This window comes from Salvelinus namaycush, chromosome 34, assembly GCF_016432855.1.
Source record: "Salvelinus namaycush isolate Seneca chromosome 34, SaNama_1.0, whole genome shotgun sequence".
Lineage (NCBI taxonomy): Eukaryota > Metazoa > Chordata > Actinopteri > Salmoniformes > Salmonidae > Salvelinus > Salvelinus namaycush.
In genome coordinates, this window is record NC_052340.1 from 17619822 (window position 1) to 17635986 (window position 16165).

General features: G+C 41.8%; 1 protein-coding gene across 1 annotated transcript; it reads left to right on the forward strand.

Annotated features, from left to right (window-relative positions):
* Positions 1-8085: 8085 nt before the first annotated feature.
* LOC120028394 (multidrug and toxin extrusion protein 1-like) lies at positions 8086-16165 on the forward strand. The gene is made up of 17 exons (XM_038973628.1): positions 8086-8229; positions 9165-9266; positions 9500-9568; positions 9780-9928; positions 10182-10224; positions 10339-10383; positions 10474-10571; positions 10704-10801; positions 11103-11216; positions 11406-11473; positions 11776-11884; positions 12024-12099; positions 12427-12496; positions 14825-14957; positions 15228-15322; positions 15411-15453; positions 15594-16165. The coding sequence occupies exons 1-17, from the start codon at positions 8086-8088 to the stop codon at positions 15836-15838; spliced, it is 1701 nt and encodes a 566-aa protein (XP_038829556.1). The 3' UTR covers positions 15839-16165.

The window sequence follows — 16165 nt, forward strand, 5'->3', positions numbered from 1 at the left end:
TACATCTCTGTACAGTGTCTTATAGGAAAATAAAATATGTATTCATCTTAACGGACCAAATATGTATTTTTTTTCATAATTGTTATGTGTATATAAAACAATCACTTTCACACAAAAAACTGTACATTTTGTTAGTGTTGCCTGTGAAGCATAATGTTACCAAACCTAAGTTGCTCCTAATAACTTCATTCAGCCATGTGCCATTAGTTACATAATGAAATGGGAAATTGTTGGTTGTCTTGAAAAATGGACCACTAACCCAGGACAAATTCTTTCAAGGAGAATCGAACATGAAATGCTGTCCTCCCAGGAACATTGTGAAAACCTACTGTAGCATGTCCACCTTTCAGTCTGGGCAGAAGCATTGTTCAATGCAGCCAAGATCACTGTGTACCTTTCTTTATATATAAAGAAATGACCTATTCTCAAATAGATTGAAGACATTGCTTAGCTCTACAGAGCGTGACTTAGAGTGCAGTTTTAAATATATAGACGGAGGGGAGCTGTGCCAGCAGGAATGTCAAGAGTTTTTTGAATGTATTGTTTTGTATGCTTGAGTTATGTTCTTCCCAGCAGGTCCTGGAATGTAAAGAAACCCATTGTAACCTTAAATTCAGTCACGATCGTCTTCGGGAGAAAGAGAGGAGGACCGAGGCGCAGCGTGATATGAATACATCTTCTATTATTTATAACGAAGAACACTTAACCAAACTTTACAAAACAACAAAACGAACGTGACGCTGTATAGAAAATAGTGCTGAACACAAAACACTACACATAGACAATCACCCACAAAACCCAACAGAAAACAGGCTACCTAAATATGGTTCTCAATCAGGGACAACGATTGACAGCTGCCTCTGATTGAGAACCATATCAGGCCAAACACAGGAAACCAACACAGAAATAGAAAACATAGATTACCCACCCAACTCACGCCCTGACCACACTAAAACAAAGAAAATACAAAAGAACTATGGTCAGAACGTGACAAATTCATTATAACCCCTATAGAATAAAGAGTTATAGATTCAGCAAAAAAAGAAACGTCCCTTTTTCAGGACCCTGTCTCTCAAAGATAATTCGTAAAAATCCAAATAACTTCACAGATCTTCATTGTAAAGGTTTTAAACACTGTTTCCCATGCTTGTTCAATGAACCATAAACAATTAATGAACATGCACCTGTGGAACGGTCATTAAGACACTAACAGCTTAGAGACGGTAGGCAATTAAGGTCACAGTTATGAAAACTTAGGACACTAAAGAGGCCTTTCTACTGACTCTGAAAAAACACTAAAAGAAAGATGCCCAGGGTCCCTGCGTGTGCAGATGTGGCCAGGGCAATAAATTGCAATGTACGTACTGTGAGACGCCTAAGACAGCGCTACAGGGAGACAGGACAGACAGTTGATCGTCCTCGCAGTGGCAGACCACGTGTAACAACACCTGCACAGGATTGGTACATCCAAACATCACACCTGGGGGACAGGTACATGATGGCAACAACAACTGCCCGAGTTACACCAGGAACGCACAATCCCTCCATCAGTGCTCAGACTGTCCGCAATAGGCTGAGAGAGGCTGGACTGAGGGCTTGTAGACCTGTTGTAAGGCAGGTCCTCACCAGACATCACCAGCAACAACGTCGCCTATGGGCACAAACCCACCGTCGCTGGACCAAACAGGACTGGTAAAAAGTGCGCTTCACTGACGAGTCAAGGTTTTGTCTGGTCGTATGCACGTTTATTGTCAAAGGAATGAGCGTTACACCGAGGCCTGTACTCTGGAGCCGGATCGATTTGGAGGTGGAGGGTCCGTCATGGTCTGGGGCGGTGTGTTACAGCATCATCGGACTGAGCTTGTTGTTATTGCAGGCAATCTCAACGCTGTGCGTTACAGGGAAGACATCCTCCTCCCTCATGTGGTACCCTTCCTGCAGGCTCATCCTGACATGACCCTCCAGCATGACAATGACACCAGCCATACTGCTCGTTCTGTGCGTGATTTCCTGCAAGACAGGAATGTCAGTGTTCTGCCATGGCTAGCGAGGAGCCCGGATCTCAATCCCATTGAGCACGTCTGGGATCTGTTGGATCTGAGGGTGAGGGCTCGGGCCATTCCCCGCAGAAATGTCTGGGAACTTGCAGGTGCCTTGGTGGAAGAGTGGGGTAACATCTAACAGCAAGAACTGGCAAATCTGGTGCAGTCCATGAGAAGGAGATGCACTGCAGTACTTAATACAGCTGGTGGTCACACCAGATACTGACTGTTACTTTTGATGTTGACCCCCCCCTTTGTTCAGGGACACATTATTCCATTTCTGCTAGTCACATGTCTGTGGAACTTGATCAGTTTATGTCTCAGTTGTTGAATCTTGTTATGTTCATACAAATATTTACAAATGTTAAGTTTGCTGAAAATAAATGCAGTTGACAGTGAGAGGACGTTTCTTTTTTTGCTGAGTTTATTTGAGACCTATAAACAACTATCATAGGAATAAATGTTGTAAGTTATGATCAAAGTAAGCCCTTTGTATGAAATACTGTACATTTATTCATATTCCTGACTAAATGTGGGGGAGATTCCAGGTTTCCTGATTTCCTGGTGCCTCCCTGTATGCAGATTATTTGACAGATATTTAAATTTCAAAATAACATGCATGTTTTTATTTTAAGACAATTATTGATGCCATAAGTCAATGGTGCTACCTGTCAATGATTTTAGAGACTGGTATAATGATGATTTAAATGGTTTGACCATCCATATCTGTTTACACATGATTGATCCAGATACAATAAGTCCCTAACTACCTGAAAAAAGGTCAAAAAGGTCTGATTACAGTCAAATCACAATGAGTCTTTTAATCGCCTACACCTGTCTAAAAATGTGGATACAATCAGAATGTGGACAAGATCAAGACAAAGGACGCATGTTAGATTCAGCTATAAACGGGGCTCTAGAGAACGTGTTTGAACAGCAAGCAGGAGATGACAAAGTTTCAGTAGCAGTCCTCCTCGGCTACTCCTTAGCTATTTCTCAACTTCATGACTAAAACATGCAGAGTTTCACAGCTGACTCTGACAGTACTATTGTTTTCATCTGCTCCTTTTCTCAGTGATTTGTGGTTTGGTACATAGGCCCACATGATCCCATAAACTTAGCGCACAGTACACCAACACAGCACAGGCTTTGGCTGAATGGCTCTACCTGGGGAGAGAGAACAGAATGTGTCACTGTCCCACCACTGAGAGATTGCATGAACCTGGTGAGGTCAGGAGATTCACTGGAAACCCTGTATTGTTGTACAGACAAAATAGTCAATTTCACAACCTCCTATTGATAGTATCCAGGGCTATAGCTCCACTTCAATACAACACACAGTGGAGACCTGGTGAAACATCTCACTAACATGAAAGAATTGTATAGAGAGGGCATGTTTCACAGTCTAGACAAGACAGCAGACATTTCACAGACACCCCACAGGTTTTTAATGGTTGAATCCTACAAGACGATATGGCCATTGACAGCTAAAACATCCCAAAACTGCACTTTATTGTGGGCTATGGAGAAGGATTGAAACCTCAAGGGGCAGAGAGGAGACTGAGAAAGGGAAGGAAGGAAGAAAGAAAATATAATATCTTAGCTAAGCCCTGACCTTGACCACAGTCTTGGGAATTTAAAATGTTAGATGCTTAAGGAGTAGCTGGGTGTATAGTACAGCTCAGATCACTGTGATCTAACTATGATCTAACGTCCTAAGGGGGTAGAAGCTTATGTAATTATAGTGCCTTTCTCTCTCTCTGCTGCCTCTGCAACACCCACTCATTATCCAATTGAAACAAGTCCTCATGTATCATAGCCTCTATTATTACCTATATATACATTTAAGTGTTCAGTAAGAAAGGGAGAATGGTGGCTATATTCTTTGCTGAGGTTGCATAAAAAAATATTCTATAGACAAGTAAAGCCCTTTGGTAAATTTACACAGCACAGCAGAACTCGTGTTGTTAACCATGTGTGTGCTATTGAACACTATTTCATACTGGACAATAAGACACATAGTTGTTCAATGGTGCATGTTAGGGTCACTTGGGACCTCCAAAGTAATATCTATTACCTCAGCTCAGACACAGCAAAAGTCAATGTCTGTGAGGACAGGGAAAATGGGAGCTTTGTGTGGTATCTGTGTACCTGATACACCTAAGTTGTATCCACTGAGTCATGCTGATTCAGACATGGAGAGAGTTTCATAGATCAGCCTTACAGGATGTCTAAGCTTCTGTTGCCCCCCTACTTATCCACTGTATCAGTTACTAAAGCAGACAATATGTGGCCTGTCTGATAGAAGCAACCTCTCCTCACACTCAGAAGATAGTGTTTGATGCTTTCCCACAGGCCAAATTAAATGAACCAGACATTCTTAACTCATTGAATTTTCTCTCATCCAAGCTAAAAAGGACAGAGCCAAGACAGTGGGACAAAAAACCTTTCTTTGTGTCCTTGGTACCCAAATTGAGTTGACGCTGACCCGAGACAATCAATTCTCTGACAATCAATTGGTTTTCAACACAACTAAATTGGAATAACCAAATGTAACGTCTCCATGAATATAAGTCTCCATCCCATTATAAGAGCTATTGTAAGCATGAATATGAAACAAAACAAAGCAAAACACTGTACATACAATGTCAAACAGTGTAAAATGTAGGCCTACACAGTACACACTCTTAGAATTTTTTTCCCAAAAGGGTTCTGAGGCTGTCCCCATAGGAGAACCCTTTTTGGTTCCAGGTAGATCCTATTTGTGGGGCAGAACTCTTTGTGGTTCCATGTAGAACCCTCTACATGGAACTCAAAAGGTTCTACCTGGAACCAAAAGGGTTCTACCTGGAACCAAAGGACAGCCATGGAACCCTTTTTGGTTCTAGATAGCACAAGATTGTATGATACCTATGGCTCATGGTTTAAGTGTGTTTTAAACATACTTGAAATTGTCTTAAAGGCCCATTAGGCTGCAAGGTCACTGTTACTTTTAGTCAGGCACTATTATCTACACTACTGTGTTCACTGGGTCATACTCTGAGTCTACAGTAAGGTAACCACAGGAAGTGTTACCCCTCAGGTGTCTAGTGCCTCATATGTTTGATCTTTCAACTGATGGGACTGGCACCTACCATCGACTTTCTTTCAGAGGCTTTTGCAGCTTTTGTAACCTTTTGTAACCTTCGTTTTTGAAATCGACTATATTGCAGTCGCCCACAAAGACTGATTGATCTCCAAATCATCTCAAATGACTACTCATTATTTGTCTGCTCAGTCGGTGATCAGCTACTGAGCAAAATTTATGCTCCAGAACATGTATTCCCAAACTGGGGAATGCCGTCGGGGGTACGCCAAATAAAAATGTGATTCACATTTTCACAGTATATTTATATTTTCCACCGGGGCTATACATTTGGGTGATGTTTTTTTCTCGCCTGAGTAACCTCGTTTCACTACCAAAAATAAAATGAAACCATCTAGTGTTCAGCGAAAGAACAACACAATGTCAAATACAGGTAGCCTAGTCAAATAATTAACATCCAATCACATTAACCGTTACTCTCTCGCGGGAATTCCACTAACGGTCCGTATGTAGCCACCTTACCCGGGAAAGCACCGAACAACAGACAGGGACGTTGGACCATCGAAGAGGTGCAAATATGATGAGAACTACATTGATTTGGTGTTCACTATTATTGGGAGTAGTGCCTTTCCTCAGCCACAGTGTGTTATATGTGCAAAAGTACTCTCACAACTCAATGAAACCTTCACTCTTGCGCAGACATTTAAAAACGAAACATGCCAATTTGAAAAATAAGCCACAGTTTTTGAGCAAGAATTAAGAAAACTTTCGAATAGTAAGACTTACAACAGATACCATTAATAAGAAGGGGCTAAAAGCGTCTTATATGGTGAGCTACCGAGTGGCTAAGACAGGCAAGCCCCATACTATTGTGGAGGACTTAATTATTCCTGCTGCCGCGGATATGGCTGGGACAATGCTGGGGGAAAAAGCCAAAAAACTATACAGACAATGACTTCATCAAACAACACTGTTTCACGAAGCATCAGTGACATGGCTTTAGATGTTTTGAAACAATTACTGCTTCGCATACAAGCCAGTGAATTCTATGTGTTACAGCTGGATGAGTCAACAGATGTGGCGGGCCTGGCACAGCTCCTGGTATATGTCCGTTACGTTCATGCAGGGTCAATTAAGGAAGACATCCTCTTCTGCAAACCACTGGAAACCAGGGCAACAGGAGAGGATATATTGAAAGTACTGGACAGCTTTGTGACATCAAATGGACTTTGGTGGTCAAGATGTGTTGGTATCTGTACTGATGGCGCAAAAGCCATGACAGGGAGCCATAGTGGAGTGGTAACACGTGTGCAAGCAGTTGCTCCCTCCCGACGCCACTTTGGTACACTGCAGCATCCACCGAGAGGCTCTTGCTGCCAAGGGAATGCCTGACAGCTAGAAATACGTTTTGGCCACTACAGTGAAAAGGGTTAACTTTGTTAAAGCATGAACCCATGAACTCTTGTGTATTTTCTGCATTATGCAATGATATGGGCAGCGACCATGTAACGCTTTTACAACATACAGAAGTGTTCTGGTTATCAAGAGGCAAAGAATTTACACTTTTTTAAAATTGAGAGACGAGCTTAAAGTTTTCTTTACTGACCATAATTTTCACTTGTCTGACCGCTTGCATGATGACGAGTTTCTCACACGACTAGCCTATCTGGGTGATGTTTTTTCTCACCTGAATGATCTGAATCTAGGATTACAGGGACTCTCCGCATCTATATTCAATGTGTGGGACAAAAGTGAGGCTATGATTAAGAAGTTGGAGCTCTTCTCTGTCTGCATTAACAAGGACAACACACAGGTTTTCCATCATTGTATGATTGTTTGTGTGCAAATGAACTCAAGCTTACGGACAACGTCAAATGTGATATAGCGAAGCGCCTGAGTGAGCTGGGTGCGCAATTACGCAGGTACTTTCCCGAAACGGACGACACAAACACCTGGATTCGTTATCCCTTTCATGCCCTGCCTCCAGTCCACTTACCAATATCTGAACAAGAGACCCTCATTGAAATTGCAACAAGCGGTTCTGTGAACATTTTATTTAATCAGAAGCCACTGCCAGATTTATGGATAGGTCTGTGCTCAGAGTTTCTTGCCTTGGCAAATCGCGCTGTTAAGACACTGATAACCTTTGCAACTAGGTACCTATGTGAGAGTGGATTCTCGGCCCTCGCTAGCATGAAAGCTAATTACAGGCACAGACTGTGTGGAAAATGATTTAAGACTGAGACTTTCTCCAATACAACCCAACACTGCAGAGTTATGCGCATCCTTGCAAGCACACCCTTATCATTAACCTGTGGGGAGTTATTCACTATTTTTGATAAACAAATAAGGTTTTATATGTAAGATGGCTAAATAAATTAGTTAAATTATTGATTATTATTATTACATTATTATTTTGCCCTTGTCCTATAAGAGCTCTTTGTCACTTCCCACGAGCTGGGTTGTGACAAAAACTCACACTCATTCTTATGTTTAATAAATGTATCATATAGTGTGTGTGGCAGGCTTACAATGATGGCAAAAAAACAACATTTGAGAGTGCGCTGACCCTGGCGCTAGAGGGGGTACGCAGCTGGAGGTTGAATGTTTGAAGGGGTACGGGACTATAAAAAGTTTGGGAACCTCTAGAACACGGCTTTAGAGAAAAAATACTTTATTTTCAAACCATGTTGATGTTTGCAGAGGAAGGAAAGAGCTCCATCATGTGGTGCAGTTGCAGAATTGACAAAAGACTGTGAACTTTGTCCAGCAGTTGATTGGAAATCATGGTTAACAATGCTAGTTGAGATTGCCAGTGTACAGCTAAGTCAGAGCTAGGGAGTGACAAAGAATGTCATCAGATAGGAAGTCTCGCTCTGGCAGCTGGCAGCTGGCAACTAGAATACCACCTTGTTCTCACTTGACCATGCAGACTTTTCTGAGCGACAGTCTTTAGAAATGGATTCTAATGGAATTGTGGAGAGCAGGACGAATGGGAATGAATTGACAATATGTGGGAGCTGTTTGAGATGTATTCGCAGGTTGATTCCTGTTGAATTCAAAAAAGAAATGATTGAATTATCAACAATGGCTGGGCCTGTGGTAAGAAACATCTTTATTACATTTTGTCCACAATTAGGTCAAAGTTATATAAAACCTTGCATTTTTATATTACATTATTATTGTTATTTGGCAGTGATGCTTGCATATTATTGAATTCACTTAAAGGCCACTGGCACACTGGATAATTATAGGTTACTGGTATCTGGCATACAGTCTGTTTAACCTGAATCCTCGATTCATCTATCACCTGGTCTGTTTAACCTGAATCATCGATTCATCTATCACCTGGTCTGTTTAACCTGAATCCTCGATTCATCTATCACCTGATCTGTTTAACCTGAATCCTCGATTCATCTATCACCTGGTCTGTTTAACCTGAATCCTCGATTCATCTATCACCTGGTCTGTTTAACCTGAATCCTCGATTCATCTATCACCTGGTCTGTTTAACCTGAATCATCGATTCATCTATCACCTGGTCTGTTTAACCTGAATCATCGATTCATCTATCACCTGGTCTGTTTAACCTGAATCCTCGATTCATCTATCACCTGATCTGTTTAACCTGAATTATCGATTCATCTATCACCTGGTCTGTTTAACCTGAATCATCGATTCATCTATCACCTGGTCTGTTTAACCTGAATCATCGATTCATCTATCACCTGGTCTGTTTAACCTGAATCCTCGATTCATCTATCACCTGGTCTGTTTAACCTGAATCCTCGATTCATCTATCACCTGGTCTGTTTAACCTGAATCCTCGATTCATCTATCACCTGGTCTGTTTAACCTGAATCATCGATTCATCTATCACCTGGTCTGTTTAACCTGAATCACTTGGAATGACCTCAAACAGTAGATTGTTTAACACTTCATAGTGTTAGGCCTATTCACTCCACATCTGCCTGATAGTGTGTACAACTACATCAACTGATTTATCAAACGTTGTGGATGTATTCTATTCTTACCAGGTTATGGCTCAGCTCATGGTCTTTTTAGTGAGTTTTGTCAGTACAATTTTCTGCGGCCATTTGGGGAAGACAGAACTGGCAGGGGTGACTCTCGCCATAGCTGTAAGTATTAATTGATTTATGAGTTTATATCACTTTTTATAACAACAATTCTGGATAATATTATCCCGGGTACTTGTCTGTTTGTGCCATCATTTGACTTTTGCCACTCCTTGTCATGCCAAACATGATGACACAAACAGACTGGTACCTGGCTGTGGTAATATTGAAATTACAGTACACTATGATATTGACATTTTCAACAAATTCTCAAAATCTCTGTTCTGGTCTTCCAGGTGATTAATGTTACAGGTGTCTCCATTGGGTATGGTTTATCATCAGCGTGTGACACACTCATATCTCAGGTAGGAGTGAAACCTGGTCTGTTTCCTCCTCCTAACACAGAGCACTGTCCCCAAAATGTTATCAAAAGTGCCTTCACCCTGGCTCTGGTCCAGGGGGTCACACGCGGCTTGCTGGCGCTCAGCTTCAGCAAGGAGCATTTAACGCCCTGGACCAGAGCTACATTATCCTGCCGTGCCGCTCAAAGATGAACTTGATTATTGTTCCTTGCAGACTTTTGGGAGCCGTAACCTCCTGAAAGTTGGGGTCATTGTACAGAGAGCCATCCTCATTCAACTTCTGGCCTGTTTCCCATGCTGGGCTGTTCTCATCAACACAGAATCAATCCTCCTGGCTGTCAAACAGAGCCCAGAGGTCGCCAGGTAGATCAGACCCCTCCAGTCACTGCAAACAGTTACCCCAGATCTAATAGATGTCTAAAGTTGCACCCTATTCCCTATATAGTGCACTACTTTTGACCAGGGCCCATAGAGAATAGGATTCCATTTGGGACGCAGACTATATCTCTGAATTTGGCTGTTTTCTCTCATTCACAAAGTGACATGTAGAGATTGGTTTATAGAATGTGATTATTGTTTTGGATCATTCTGACAGAGCTCTCGTATTTCACTTTAGGCTGTCTCAGGTGTATGTGAAGATTTTTATGCCAGCACTCCCAGTGAGTACATCTATCTATCTACCCAGACACACGTGCACACAGTCAATTAAGAAAATAATACATTTCCCATGTCAATAACTTACTAAAACATGTTTATCATTTATTTTTTAACAGGCCACATTTATTTACCAGCTGGAGGCCAGATATCTACAGAATCAGGTTAGAGCTAACCTAGACCTCAGTCAGTCGCCCTGCAAAGAGAATTATCACCTGACCATTTGATCTGAATGAGACTTTATTGTCCTTCAGGGAATCATATGGCCGCAGGTCATCACAGGTGTGGTGGCCAACGTACTGAATGCCCTCATCAACTACATATTCCTCTATGTTCTGGACCTGGGTGTAGCGTAAGTGTCATCCCCAGAGAGGGAATCCTCTGTCACCACCATTACCATTGAGAGATATAGGATGGGATGGTAATTGTTAGCACTGAGGGCTATAGGATGTAATGTATGTTGTGGGTTGTTTTCGGTTGACAGTGGGTCTGCGTGGGCCAACACCATCTCTCAGCTCTCTCTGGCTGCTATACTTTATGCCTACATCCTGTGGAAGGAACTACACAAGGCCACCTGGGCAGGTGAGACATGATTACACTAAAGTAGAGCTTATACCGCCAAATCCACAAACTCTTTGAACTCTCTGAACTCCCAGTCTGTGACTTGAATGGATCACATACAAAGGGATGCATAATACACATTTATTAGTATGCATTTATTGAGGGGAACAGCAGTGCCATGTCAAACCAAGTGCTCTGTTTTTGGCTTCCTAATGTATTAACACAGCATGGTTTTGGTTTAGACCCAAACACCTTCTGTGAGAACATTAGCATGAACCTTTCAGGGACGATCCCAGTGTCTGAGCCTTGTGTTCCCCTGTAGGCTGGTCTTGGGAGTGCTTGGAAGACTGGGGCACCTACATCCACTTGGCTATTCCTAGCATGATCATGCTGTGTGTGGAGTGGTGGACCTATGAGATTGGAGGCTTTCTAGCAGGTAGGACAACAGATATATATTTGGGTTGTTTTGATGTCTGTGAATGCCATTGATCTATTTTTTTAATGTGAAATGTTGCTCTATATTTTACTATTTTCTTGTGGATACTTCTACACATTACAAACTGTTTAGATGCTACAGTGTTTCTACTTTGGTTTGATAGCCTGTCTCACTACCTCTCAATGGCAGGTCTGATAAGTGAGGTGGAGCTTGGAGCACAATCAGTCGTCTTCGAACTGGCAAGCATTTGCTACATGGTAAATATATAGTTGAGATTTACTTGAACTTTTCGGCAAATGCTCATGCATCATACTATATATTCACTCCAGTCACATAGAAAGTGAATCATCTGGTTGCAGTCCCAGAGATTGATCATGGTGTGTGTGTGTGTGTGTGCGTGTGCGTGCGTGCGTGCGTGTGTGTGTGTGTGTGTGTGTGTGTGTGTGTGTGTGTGTGTGTGTGTGTGTGTGTGTGTGTGTGTGTGTGTGTGTGTGTGTGTGTGTGTGTGTGTGTGTGTGTGTGTGTGTGTGTGTGTGCGTGTGTTTGTGTGTGTTGTCAGTTCCCTCTAGGGTTCAGTGTGGCAGGCAGTGTGAGGGTGGGCAGTGCTCTGGGGGCTGGAGATACAGAGCAGGCCAAGCTGTCTGCCAAGCTGGCCATGTTCTGTGCTGGTACATGTACCTGCCAAACACCTCAAATTATATTTAAAAGCTTGACAACAGCAAATAAAGCATTCATACGATAATTAAATGATTAAAAGTTTTACTGGATATGTGTTCCGTCTGTGCATGACCTGTTGTCTCTGTCCAGGGTCAGTTTCTGTGTGCTTGTCGGTTCTTGTTGGGATACTGAAGGACAAAATCTCCTACGTCTTTACATATGATGAGTGAGTAATGTAGTCTATGGTAATTTACCACTCCAGATTTGTTCCTGTGGCTTTGGGATCTGTTGATCGTCACCATGGCTAAGCAGTTTGTTGTGTTTGACTACATTACTGGTGTGTTTTATTGTATCGTTATCACCAGATCTGTGTTTGAGAGTGAACATTAATAACCTTTCTCTATGACATAACTAAGTCACTCACTGTAATACAGACGTACACTGTCATGAACTTTGCTTACATATTCCTTTACACTTTAACTAGGGTGAGGTGTCTCTGTCATTGATTCTACATAACTGAATGTATTTATTCACCCTGAATTTCTACCAACAGGCAGATCAGAGAAAGGGTTGCTCAAGTTATGGCGTTCTACGCCCCTTTTCTTCTGTTATATGCAATATCGGTAAGGAGTCAATGCTTCTACTGTATCACAACTTACTCATCACAATATGGATCCACTTTTTATAATATCAAATGTATTATTGTATCTAAAGGTAACTGGCAAAATAAAGGAAACACCAACATAAAGTGTCTTAATAGGATGTTGGGCCACCACGAGCCAGAACAGTTTCAATGCACCTTGGCATAGATTCTAGAAGTGGAGGGAGTCACTGAGATCTCTTCTTCTAGCCATGGTAGCCAAAATAATGGGCCGTTTTATACATGACCCTAAGCATGATGGGATGTTAATTGCTTCATTAACTCAGGAACCACACCTGTGTGGAAGCACCTGCTTTCAATATTTTCTTTTAACCCTTACCTTAATCTCCCAATATACTTTGCATCCCTCATTTACTCAAGTGTTTCCTTTATTTTGGAAGTTACCTGTATATACAGTGCCTTCAGAAAGTATTCATACCCCTTGACTTATTCCACATTTTGTTGTGTTACAGCCTGAATTAAAAATGTATTAAATATATGTTTTTTTCTCACCTATCTACACACAGTACCCCATAATGACAAAGTGAAAACTTGTTTTTAGAAATATTTCCAAATGTATTGAAAATGAAATGCAGAAACGCCTTATTTACATAAGTATTCACACCCCTGAGTTTTAATATTTTGTAGAAGCACCTTTGGCAGCGATTATAGCTGTGAATCTTTCTGGGTAAGTCTCTAAGAGCTTTCCACACCTGGATTGTGCAACATTTGCCCATTATTATTTTCTAAATTCTTCAAGCCCTGTCAAATTGGTTGTGGATCATTGCTGGACAAACATTTTCAGGTCTTAGATTTTCAAGTAAATTTAAGCCGAAACTGTCACGCCTGCTCCCTGCATTGCGCACTCCTGCCACCATCATTACGCACACCTGCTCCTCTCGTCACTCGCATCAGCGATTCATTACACTCACCTGTGTTTATTTCCTCCCCTATATCTGTCTGTTCCCGAGGTTGTCCCCCGCATCAGCATTAATTGTCGTATGTCTTTGTCTTACCTGGTTCTGATGCTGTTCCTGTCCTGTTCCATGTCTGTGCTAAATTAAATGTCAACTCTCCGTACCTGCTTCTCATATCCAGCATTGGCCTTTACCACAGGAACATTCACTGTCTTCTTGATAAGCAACTCCAGTGTAGATTTTGTCTAGTGTTTTAGGTTATTGTCCTGCTGAAAATGTGAATTAATCTCCCAGTGTCTGGTGGAAAGCAGACTGAACCAGGTTTTTCTCTAGGATTTGGCCTGTGCTAAGCTCCATTCCGTTTCTTTTTTATCCTGAAAACTCCCAGTCCTTAACAATTCCAAGCATACCCATAGCATGATGCAGCCACCGCTATCCTTGAAAATATGGACAGTGTTACTCAGTAATGTGTTGTATTGGATTTGCCCTAAACATAACAGTTTGTATTCAGGACAAAAAGTGAATTGCTTTGCCACATCTTTTTGGTAGTATTTCTTTAGTGCCTTGTTGCAAACAGGATGCATGAGTATTTGTATTCTGTACAGGCTTCCAGCTTTTTACTCTGTCAATTAGGTCAGTATTGTGGAGTAACCACAATGTTGTTGGTCCATCCTCAGTTTTCTCCTATCACAGCCATTCAACTCTGTAACTGTTTTAAAGTCACCATTGGCCTCATGGTGAAATCCCTGAGCATTTTTTCCCCCTCTATGGCATCTTAGTTAGGGATGACACCTGTATTCTTGTAGTGACTGGGTGTATTGATACACCATCCAAAGTGTCATTAATAACTTCACCATTCTTTTTTTATTTTTACCCATCTATCAATCAGTGCCCTTCTTTGCGAGGCATTGGAAAACCTCCCTGGTCTTTGTGGTTGAATCTATGTTTGCAATTTACTGCTCGACTGAGGGACCTTACAGATAATTGTATGTGTAGCGTACAGAGATGAGGTAGTCATTCAAAAATAATGTTAAACATTATTATTGCACACAGAGTGAGTCCATGAAACTTATGTGAGTTGTTAAGCACATTTTTACTCCTGATTTAGGCTTGCCATAACAAAGAGGTTGAATACTTCTCGACTCAAGACGTTTCAGCTTTTCATGTTTTATTTATTAATAAAAAATAAATACAAATAAAACATAATTCCACTTTGACATTATGGCGTATTGTGTGCAGGCCAGTGACAAAACAACTCAATTGTATACATTTTAAATTCAGCCTGTAACACAACAAACATTTGGAAAAGTAAAGGGCTGTGAATACTTTCTGAAGGCACTGCACACATGTTTGTAGTGCAACAGTAACCATGTCTGGTTCTCCTGTTTCCCCAGGCTGCCTCAGGTAGAATTATAAGGGGGGCAGGGAAGCAGAAGGTTGGGGCGATTTGCAACATCCTGGGTTACTATGGGGTTGGCTTTCCTATTGGAGTGTCCCTGATGTTTGCTGCCAAGCTAGGAATCATGGGTAAGAACATCTATAAATGTGTTCAGAATTTTGTCCTATGAATTTACGGGGTAATACAGTATCTCATTTCTTTTTCAGTCTTTTGATTGCTCCAATATTGCACCTGGGCGCCTGACTGTTTCGTAATTTAACAACATCACATTGTTGGTTTGTGTAGCGAGGTGACAAGTTGGCTAAAGCGAAGACAAACTGGCGCCAATCTCCCTACTGCCTCTTTCAGTTGTCTTCTCTTCTTTGACTGTTACTGTTATGTTTCCTCTCCTCCCCCAGGCCTGTGGACCGGTCTGTTTACCTGTGTGTTCCTACAGTCCTCCTTCCTCATCGTCTATCTATCCAGAATGAACTGGAAGAAAGCCACTGTAGAGGTGAACACAGGCATAACCCTCAAGTCTTTATTTAATTTAATGTAAATGCCCTGAAGAGGATCTTAATGATGTGTTGGGTTGTTTGCAGGCCCAGATCAGAGCTGGGGTACAGAGGAACTCTACAGACATGGGTAAGAAAGTCTCCATTAATCATTGACCCTTCACTTTACTGTTCATCATAACTCTCTCCATGGCTTTACAAAGGTATCCTTTTATTCTTGGTTATGTAAGAAAGAATGCTCTGTCTAATAGGTGTGTTTATGTGTGACAGACATGGCCCCAGAGGCCCATTCAAATGATTCAGCTCCATGTGAGGGCCACAAAGACAGAAATGCCCTGGCTGAAGATGGGGCTGAGGCTGAAGGTGAGGCTGGGGACAGGGTGGCCCTCAGCAAGGTGGAGGCACTGCTGGCCCACAGGGCCCTGATAATGTGGAGGGGCCTGGCTCTGTGTGTCATGCTCTTCATCCTAGCCCTGGGAATCATCATCAACCTACTGCTCACCAACCTCACTTGATGAACACAGAGTGAGTTCCAGAGAAAATGGGTTTCAAAACGAATGGGTTCCAGAAATAGCTCCACTCAGCGAGAGTGGTCAGAGGACCACCTAAGCAACGAAGCAGAGAAGATAGGAGTGGAGAGGAGCTGGCCAAACTACAGTATGGTGCCAAAATTCCAGTACTGTTGGTCTGTGAGGAGCCAAGGAATTACTTATTCTGGGGCTTTTCATTAATCATCTGAATGAATCTGTATCACACTGTCTGAGCTGATTACACAAACCAATCAAACCTAATGTTTTCTCATGGTAATATGATATATTGTAAACCAAAAAGTAAAGACAAAC